This window comes from Cannabis sativa, chromosome 4 (assembly GCF_029168945.1).
Source record: "Cannabis sativa cultivar Pink pepper isolate KNU-18-1 chromosome 4, ASM2916894v1, whole genome shotgun sequence".
NCBI lineage: Eukaryota > Viridiplantae > Streptophyta > Magnoliopsida > Rosales > Cannabaceae > Cannabis > Cannabis sativa.
Window position 1 is genome coordinate 19,750,685 of NC_083604.1, and position 10,487 is coordinate 19,761,171.

At 36.0% G+C, this 10,487-nt stretch overlaps 1 protein-coding gene across 2 annotated transcripts; it reads left to right on the top strand.

The window, feature by feature from the left end:
* The first annotated feature begins 806 nt into the window (after nucleotides 1-806).
* LOC115714271 (protein REVEILLE 7) lies at nucleotides 807-4,470 on the top strand. Of its 2 annotated transcripts, XM_030642907.2 has the most exons (7): nucleotides 807-1,095; nucleotides 1,275-1,342; nucleotides 2,244-2,363; nucleotides 2,478-2,589; nucleotides 2,671-2,732; nucleotides 2,847-3,272; nucleotides 3,370-4,470. In XM_030642907.2, the coding sequence occupies exons 2-7, from the start codon at nucleotides 1,331-1,333 to the stop codon at nucleotides 4,009-4,011; spliced, it is 1,374 nt and encodes a 457-aa protein (XP_030498767.2). In that variant the 5' UTR covers nucleotides 807-1,095; nucleotides 1,275-1,330; the 3' UTR covers nucleotides 4,012-4,470. The 2 variants fall into 2 exon arrangements, with proteins under 2 accessions (XP_030498767.2, XP_030498766.2); XM_030642906.2 differs by lacking the exons at nucleotides 807-1,095; nucleotides 1,275-1,342 and adding an exon at nucleotides 1,446-1,571.
* The last annotated feature ends 6,017 nt before the right edge of the window (nucleotides 4,471-10,487 follow it).

A 10,487-nucleotide genomic window follows, 5' to 3' on the forward strand; every position in this document is an offset into this window, starting at 1 on the left:
ACATTTATATTTAAAAATATAAAATCATTTTAATAATTAAACTATTTAATAATTACACAATTACTTCCAAACATCACACTCAACTATTAGCAAAAGAATCTTTATTTTATTAATAGAAAAAAAGTTTGTTACCTTAATAATAGTTCAATTTATCAAAAATGACCAATTATTTTTTATATGTTGTCATTTAGCAAAAAGGTAGGATACATTTCATTATTCAAATTTCTGTGGGGCCTAATTTAAAAAATAATATATAAATAATAAAGTTAATTGAGGATAAATGCTATTCTATTCTATTGGCTTAAAATCTTAGGCCAAACAGGATTTTATAATTTTGGAGCATGTGAAACTATCTGATATTGATATCTGTATCTGATATGGCAAAGCCTTTACATCTCAATGCATAGCGCGTGTACCTCACACGCTGTCCGAATAGAATAAAGTTCTTCATTTCTTAAAGCCCAACTGTTTCGGTATCTCTCCTGAAACATGTCGTAATATTTATCCGTTCAGATTTAATATCTTCCACAATAAATAAATATCAAGTTTTTTTTGTTTTTTCCTTTGAATAAATATCAAAGAAAGACATTAAAAAAATAATAAAAATAGGAAGGGTATTTCAGTAAAAAGAGTTAGTGAGACAGACATGGAAGAAGTAAGTGCCGCGTGTCAAGGGTCCCGTTCGTTCTCAGCCACAAGCTCCAAGGCCCTTCTCGAATTGTCCAAATACACTTTTTATTTTTCGGGTAAAAAAAATAAAAAGAAATTAGAATTATCTGACGTGGCTTGGTCTGCTTTTTCACTCTTCTTCTTCATTTCTTTCTTTCTTATACTTCTTCAAAAATCAATCCTTTTACATCTTCCTTCTCTCTCTCTCTCTCTCAAATACTCGTTTATATGATTCTTCCAAACTCTTTCTCCCTTTTCATGCTCTCATTTTTCCCCTCTTAGATTTTTACAGGTGTATCTTTGGATAATTTCTTTACTTTTCTTTTCTCTTTTCCTTTCCTGGAATCTGTATTTTCTGGGAAAATATCCCAAGGAGAACTTTATCCGACCAACTCTGCTTGGAATTTTCTAATATTTTTTTTGGAGGTGAGTTTCTGGTTGATCTACCATTTCTGAACGAGAATACGAAAAAACAATAGTTGATTTGCTTTCAGATTGACTTTTTTTCCCTTTCTATGCTGCTGTTTATGGAGGCTGTGTTGTTGTGGTTTCTTATTTTAGTGGGTGAAGAAAACTTAATTATTGGAATTTTAATGAAACTGCAGGTTCTGGTGGATTAACTAAGGGATTCGGTGTCGGTACACGTCCTATTTTTGCAGCCATGGTTGTCGAGGTAAGCAATTGCTTTGTTCTGTTACTAATTCAAAATATTCATTTGGGGAAGTTTGAAAAATTATGTGTATTTTTTTTATTATTATTTTATTGGTAGATGGTAGTGGGATCTAGTATTTATTACAGTACTGGCATGGCATATATGAGACATCTCTTGCCCGCCCTGTTTCTCAGCAAAAAAGTTTGGGGCCCTTTCGGTGATGATATTTAGAAGAGATTTTTTTTATGTGGTATGCTTAATTTTATGAAATTGTGTGGTTATGTGAATGGAGACTTTTTCAATTATTGAGCAATGCAATTATTGGAAATCCTCTTATTCAAATAGTAGTGTAACAATTACTGCTGTAATTTTGCTAAGACTTAATTTTCATACTAAGGACAAATAGCATTATGGTATCACCTTTTTGTCATGTTTGGCCATTTGAATTGCATTGGCCATGTGTGCCAGTTGTGATGCTACTTCTTATATTCTGATTCAAAGAACTCGACTGTCTATTGGTTAAGTTAAGTTTAATGGGTTAATTGAGTTTAAGGGGTTAATTGAGTTTAAGGGATTGCTAAGTGAGTAAAATCGTATGATTTTTTTTTCTTTTCTGTTTTTGACTGATTAATTCATTGTGTATCTCTGGGTTTGTTAGGACTAGTTAGGGATAACGGATCTTTATTCCTGGGAACATGTGAAATTTTTTCAATCAATTGTTCTATATTCAGTTCTTACTCGAGGAGTCTACTATTGTATCTGTTGCAGTTTGCTTTGTAATTGATTTTTGTCAATATTTTTATTTTCGTTTATATGACCGAATTATGCTGTGTGTGTGTAAGAGTACTTTGTTATTTATTATTTCACGTGGGAACATATAATCTTACTTGGAATCATTTTTTCCCTTTTATTCTTGTCACAGAAACAGAGTGAAGGCATGTTGTCAAACAACTCTGTCGTGGCTGGTAACTGCATTACCAATGGTGATGCAAAATATAAGTCAGAGAGCCCGTTGAAGGATCTGTATGAAAGTGCACCAAAGGTTTCCATCTGCTCCTTAATCTCTACTAAGGAGGCCTCGCCGTTTTTTGGGCAAATATTTATGGTTGAGGGACATTGTGGTCTGACCTGTTTTATGTTTCATCAAAATTTATAGGTTAGAAAACCTTACACAATTACCAAACAAAGAGAAAAGTGGACAGAGGAGGAGCATCAAAAGTTTCTTGAAGCCTTGAAACTTTATGGTCGAGGTTGGCGTCAAATTGAAGGTAAGCTTGTTAAATTGTTGCCCATGGAATGTATATTTTTGGCTGTTCTGTTGTGTAAAATTCCTTTATATCCTGGTGCAGAACATGTTGGTACTAAAACTGCTGTTCAGATTCGAAGTCACGCTCAGAAGTATTTCTCTAAGGTCGATAAGCTTCCTATTTTATTGTTCACTAAAACTCTTGTCATAATATCCACTTCCATACATTAAAATTTAATCATGTCTTGTTTACTCATATGTTTTCTCTTTTGCTTTCAGGTTGTTCGTGGTTCAAGTGGGAGTGTTGAAGGGTGCATGAAACCGGTTGAGATTCCTCCACCAAGGCCAAAGAGGAAGCCTATGCATCCTTACCCTCGTAAATTTGTCGAGTCCTTCAATGGAACATCAGTTTTAAATCAACTAGAAAGGTCTCCATCCCCAAATTTTGCTGCAACAGATAAAGGAATAAAATCTCCTACTTCAGTTTTATCTAGTCATGGTTCAGATGCAGTCGGTTATGATGCTTCTGACCACCAGCATAACAGGTCCCCTTCGTCAACCTCATGTACAACTGATATGCAGTCAATCAGCCTATCTCCTTCAGATAAGGAAAACTGTTACTTGATGTCCAACTCATCTGCTGAAGAGAAGATACCAGGAAATCATTTATCTTCTCAATCAAATGTGGAGAATGTCTTATCTGTGGTAAGATGATTTGTCTATTTAGTTTCCCAGATATTTTCCTTTTTGAAATAAATTGATCTGTATTTTCACTCATATACTAACCAGATATGCTTTACAGAAAATTGAGCCAGGTTGTAAGGACACAGCACACAATAACAAAGAAGACAAACTATCAACTTCAACAAGTTTCAAGCTTTTTGGAAGGACGGTGTTGTTATCCGACCTTGAGAAGGAATCTCATTGTAGTACTGATGATTCTGAAGCACTGAAAACGGATGAAGGGCAGAAATTAGACACAAATTTGTCTCTCGGTGGATTTGGATTTGCTAGTAACTGTAGTCCATTGGAAAGTTCTTCTCCTAGCAACCAAACAGAACAACAGAAAGAAAGCTCCAATATTGTAAAACTAAATGGTGATGCTCAAATGCTCTGGTGGTCTATGCCCCAATTTCCCTTTCATTACCAAGCGGCATACAATCCAAGCACAGGTCCAACATCTACAGAAATGGAAGAGAAGGAAATTAAGAAGGAAAGATCTTGTACCGATTCAAATGAGGGTTCTTCCAGTGGAGTGGAAACAGTGGGAAACAGAAACATAGAAGCTTTTAATTCCTTTTCTCAAGAACCTCATCGTAAAGCGAGTGTTGAACACTGCAATTCTAGGAAGGGGTTTGTACCATACAAGAGATGCTTAGCAGAGAGAGACAACCACTCAACAGCTACCAGTGACAGGGAAAGACGGAAAGTTCGAGTTTGCTGACAATTTTCTGCACCTCGGTTCTCCTTGACTCACATGTAGTTAGAGCATTTATTGACCAGAATCTAGAGAATGTCTTAGAGAACTGGAAAGGGTGAAAAGGAGCAAAATCTATTTTACCTTAGCCATTTTGATTTGTTACAATTTCAACTAGCCTGCCACTATTTTTTCCCTTCTGAAGTTGTCTGAGAGCTTTCCAGGCTGATTCTGATTGGCATTATGCATTCTCTTCTCTCCTCCTTGCAGAAGTTAAAAGAAAGACTTAAGAAGAGTAGTAGAGGAGTAAGTTCAAGCATTCATGTTGGGATTTTAATCAGTTTGGAGTCTTTGGACCTAACAAGTGTCCATGCACCTAGTGCACCCCAGTTTGTTTAGAGCATTACTGCATTTGGTTTTTGCTTTGTAGCAAATAATTGTAACTTTATTTTTAGAAAATAAATTTCTACTTATATTCTTTTAAAACAGTCTCACAACACGAATTTGTTAAACGAAGAAAAAGAAGAATCTTATTCGGCTAATTAATTTTCCTATGAAGTCCGAATAGGGTGTCCCGTCAAACCAATCCTAAACTAACAAAAATGGAAATAGTTTAACTTTGTAGGAAATCATAAAAGGATAGAGAGTAATTGAGACAAAATGTTGCTATGAGCTAAGCTCTATGAAAGCTTGATCCAGACTGAGCCAAATCTTTATTTATAACAGTATTGTATTACAAGCGAAACTAAAAAGTAAGAAAATGTACAACTTATTGAATGAATTGAATTGAACAATACAAGAAAGGGTACAAATATATATAGTATGAGCAGTGTGGTCAACTAACTTAACACCCTATGATCACGCTAAAAGACTAACCCAAACCCAACTAAATAATCAGAACTAAAAGAGAACCAAGGGAAAGAAACTGTCAACAAACATAATGGTCACCAACTGAACTTACTAGCTGAAGACTAACTGAACTAACTGACCAATTCTTAATACATCCCCCCCTCCCCCCTCAAGGTGGACTGAATAGGTTATATACAGACATCTTGCTTGTATTGGCAGTTAGTATAGTGGAGGGCAAAGGTTTGGTGAAGGCTTATGCCAGTTGTAAATTGCTGGAGAAAGGAATTAGGCGAATAGTAGAATTGTTAATTTTGTCACAAATGAAGTGACAATCTAACTCGATATGCTTTGTGTGCTCGTAGAAAGTTGAATTATTTGCAATGTGGATGGTAGACTGATTATCACAGTATATGAAGGCAAATGTGGCTTGTTTAATTTGGAAGTCATGGAGTAGATATTGAAGCCATGTGAGTTCACTGGTTGTTGCAGCAAGTGCTCTGTATTCAGCTTCAACAGAGCTCTTGGAAATGGTGGGTTGCTTCTTGGTTTTCCATAAAATGAGACAATCGCTTAGGAATATGCAAAATCCAATTGTTGATCATCTTGTAATGGGGCAGAGGCCCAGTCCGAGTCAGAGAAACCTCAGAGGTGAATAGAGGAATTCCTGGAATAGAGTAATCCTTGTCCTGGACTACCTTTAAGGTATCGAAGTAGGTGAGAGACTTGTTGCATATGTGTTATGCGAGGGCCAGACATAATCTGGCTCAAAGTGTTCACTGCATAGGTAATGTCTGGTCTAGACAAGATTAGATAAAGAAGTTTCCCAATGAGTTGTCTGTATTCAGAAGGATTGGTCAATGGTTCTCCTTGTTGGTCATCGAGTTTGGTTTTAGGATCCATGGGTGTTTTTGCTGGTTTGCTACCAATGTAGCCATTGTCTTCTAGAAGTTGAAGGGTGTATTGTCTTTGAGAGAGAAAAAGGTCAGATGTAGCACGAGCTATCTTGAACCCAAGGAAATATTTGAGCTGTCCGAGAGCTTTAAGATTAAACTACTAATGCAGAGTGGTTTGCAGTTGATGTAGAGCATGAACATTAGGGCATGTGATGACAATGTCATCAACATAGACCAATAGGGCAATGAAAGTGTCATTATTTCCATGCGTGAATAAGGTGTAACGTGCTTTTGATTGCTTGAAACCTTCATGCAGCAGGGCATCAGTGAGTTTTTTGTACCACTGTCTCAAGGATTGGCGAAGTCCATAGATGGATTTGTGAAGCTTGCAAACAAGGTTAGAACATAAGGAAACAGAATTAGACAAGGTTAGTCTTGATGGAAGGGCCGTGTAGACCTCTTCATTGAGGTCTCTATTCAAAAAAGTATTGTTTATGTCAATTTGTAAAGTATGCCACTGTTTTATAGTAGAAATAGCAAGGAGCAATTTAAAAGTGACCATTTTGGCCACAAGTAAAGTATCAAAAAAATTGAGGCCTTCTTGTTGTGTATAGCCTTGAGCAACAAGTCTGGAATTGAATCTCTGTACAGAACCATCACTATTGAGTTTTATTTTGTAAACCCAACGACAACCGATTGCTCTTTTGATTGGGGGAAGTAAAACAATTGTCCAAGTTATGTTGTTGCGAAGGGTTGTGAGTTTAGTGTCCATAGCATCTAGCCATTGTTTGAATTGAATAGGAATGCCAATTAGGAATGTCAATGGGGCGGGTCGGATCTGATCTGACTATGATCCGACCTGATCCAGATCATGTACGGATCTGCCCCGCCCCGCTAGATTAGATACTCGGATCGGATCAGATCCGACCCAACTTTTCTTTTTTTTAAAAAAAAAATATTTTATATCTAAATTTATAATTATTTTTTCCAAAATTTATTTGTTTAAGAACTAATAATGCATCATTTTTTTTCTTATATATTTTTATTTTATTTGTCAAAATCAATAAAAAAAAAAACATCAAATTCTTATCACATAAAAATGTGATCATGTATAACCTCAATTCTCGCATAACCTCTCTCTCCTTTACTCCTCTATATATACACTCATATTTTTCCATTCAATAACTACCCTCAATAACTAAAAAATATAAGGAAAAAATGAATAATTATTGTAAAAAAAATTAGAACTACGAAATACAATGGTTCGAACCAAACTAATCCATTTTTGAGTGGTTTTATTTGGCTTGATTATTTTATTGGTCTGGTTTGGTTTTGAATTTTTAATTAACTTTAGATAAATAAATAACAGTACGTCTATTAAAAAATTCTTACAACAATAAAAATAGACTAATATATATATGCGGTATTAATTATAAGATTTACTTTACAATTTATTTGTAAAATCATATAAGTAGCAAACATTTTTAAAACTTCAGAGTTTTTTTTCTGTTGCCGTTAAAATTACTTTAGTTTCAATATCAGCCAATAACTAAAAACAGAGCCTGTAGCTATATATACGAATATATTAATTACATATAATCTTGTGTGAAACTATTAGTAAAAAAGAATAGTTTGATCCTATAGTATGGTAATAATAACAAAGAAAAATACTTTGATCCTAAATGTGATTATGAATGTTTAATGTGATGAATGTTTCCTTGTGCTTTAACTAATCCTTTTTTTTTTAAAAAAAAAATATATTAAAAAGTAAATTCTTTTTTTTAAAAAAATATATATTTCAAACGGATCGGGTCAGATCTGATCCGTAAAAAAATTAAGCGGGGCGGGTCGGATTTGATCCAAGATCCAATAACTATCCGAATGTTTCGGATCAGTAATGATCCGTCGGATCGGATCACTGACCCGACCCGAATGAATGGATCTTTTTGCCATGCCTAATGTAAATGGGTCCCAAGTCCGGGTCAGGGTCTGGGTCTGGTCCGGGTCCGGGTCCCGGTCCAGGTCCAGGTCCGAGTTCGAGTTTGGGTCCCAAATTCTAGTCTCGGTCCCGGTCCCGGGCGGGTCTGGGTCCTGGGTCCGGGTCCAGGGTCCCGAGTCTTGGTTCCGGGTCCGGGTCCCGAGTCCGAGTCTGGGTCCGGGTCCCGAGTTCCGAGTCCGGGTCCAAGTTTGTGTTCGGGTCTGGGTCCTTGTCCGTGTCCAGGTCCGGGTCCGGTGTCTTGGGTACGGGTCCGGGTCTGTGTTCGGTTCCGGATCCCAGATCCTAGGTCCGGGACCGGGTCCAGGTCTGGGTCCGGGTCCCGGGTTTGGGTCCGGGTCCAAGTCCCGGGTGCCGAGTCCAGGTCTAGGTCTGGGTCCGGGTCTAAGTCTGGGCTCGGGTTCAGGTCCTGGGTCCCGGGTTCCGGGTTCCGGGTCCCGGGTCCCGGTCCGGGTCCGAGTTTGGGTCCGGGTCCCGGTCCTGGTTTGGGTTCGAGTCCAGGTCCCAAGGGATCTGAATCTTGAATTAAGTTTTTTCTAAAATAAATTGAAATCGGGTCGGATCAGATCCGATCCAGAAAAAAATTAGGCGGGGCGGAGTGGATCTGATCCAAGATCCAATAAGTATCCGAATGTTTCAGATCAGAGGTGATCCGTCGGGTCGGAGCTCCAACCGGCTCCAACTAAGTGGATCTTTTTGACATGCCTAGAATTGAATGGCCTGTTTGTATATTTAAGGCTCCTTTAAAGAAGTGACTGGAAGAATAAAAGCTTTGTAAGATTCTGTTAGTCTTGAATAAGAAAGATATTTATTTAGAGCATGAGGGGTAGACGAATTATCGTGTATGGAAGAATAACACTCAAAGTTTCGAAGGTAAGCTTGTGGTCTAGTAGGTCTAGTTGTTCTTCTAGGAATGGCTTTGGTTGTTCATTGGAAATTTCCTGTGAACCTTCTGTTGCAGCTAGTGTGGTCACTGTGTCTGTAGCAATCTCATCTATACTATGCATAGAAGAACTAGAACTAGTAGAATTAGTAGTAGTATGTGGATAATCATCAATGGGAGTGTTAAAAATGGTGTTGGAAGGTAGAACATTAGTGGTGAAAGGATCAATATTAGCAGTGCTTTCATTAATTTTGTGAAATGAAAAGATATTTTCATGAAAAAAAACATTTCTAGAGATAAAAAATTGTTTGGTGTTGATGTCATAAAGTCGACACCCTTTCACACCTTGGGGGAATCCTAAAAAGACACAACTGCGTGCTCTAGGAGAAAATTTTGTCTTATGATTGGAAACAGTTGATGCAAAAACCATAGGATGGTCCACCCTTAATCACTTTAGAATAGCTATCAAACATGTAAAACTAAGTTAACATTTTTAGCTTTCCTTAAGTTCAAGATCAAGACATCCATGAATCTAGTAATGGTGTACACTAAGTACACAACCATTCCATCATTCTGAAATTTTTCCATCACTAGGGTTTTTCCCTAGAAGGACTTAGGCAGCTGCTAGTAACTAATAATAGACCTATTACTTTTATCAATATGCAACCTGAATTTCTGGGGAGGTAAGTTTATATACAATTTGAAGTTCAACTTAATGATCTTTGAACTGCATATCCACCGAATATTTTTCCACCCCTATCAGTTTGCAAGATCTTTAACCACTTACCTTAATGTTTTTCAACATTGCTAGAACTTCAAAAATTTCTAAAACATTTCAAATTTCTTTGCATAAGGTAAAATCTAGAATGATCATCTTAAAGAATTTAACGATAACTCATATCCACCCCTGAATGTACATCCATTTGTTCGAATATAGATGATCTTACTTTCAAGTAGATATTGGCATGTTTTCTCTTTACAAAGATTGATCTTGTCAAAACCACTATGAACAAGATGCAAACAACATAGATATATGTGGTGGTTTGACGAATCTTGATGATTCCTAGGTCTAGTTACAATAAACAATTTTTAGAATAGTCCAAGTGGGTTTTGGTCATAGAATACAAAACTCATAATCCATACATTAACATATAGTTCAAATCCATTGACAGAAGATGGATATTAACAACTTGTGAAAGTCATATTGTTTTGTCCAATGTATTTTGGAAACTGAAATTTAAAATTTCTATTTGGAATCTAAAATAAAGTCAAAGACTTAAATTAATACCAAATGTTTCTCGAGTTTCCATTCTTTCTTGAACCATCACTACTAATCTAACTTTAAGTTTAGATTGCCTTAACTTAGCATATACAAGTAGGAGATTTCTAAGATCGAGGATTTATATCATTTTGGCATAGAATATCTAGAATATAGTCATCTGCGCCATTCAATTTCATAGAAGAAAATAGAATGACATCATAAGCAAATAATGTATAATCCTTCTATCCAATGACATACTATCTAAGCAATTTCTTAATGAAAAAGCTAATAGGAGAATAAAGGATAATTTTGATTAGAATAAGAATCCAATGATGTCCTGTTTATGCGGGAGTCAAAGTGATTCTTATTTTATGATTTTTTTTTTATTGTTTCATGTTGTAAACACTAGTCTAAGTTGTCATCTTCAGATGTACAATTAGATGTTGCATTTATAAATACTTATCTGTCGATATCTAATTCTATTATGTTTGTCAAATGGATAGCAATCCTTTGAGATTTGTCCCATTAAAACAACAAACTAAGTTAGACCAACAATGAAGATCAAAATTTATACTACAACTTTAATAATAGAAAATAATATAGTTCAATATAAATTCATAC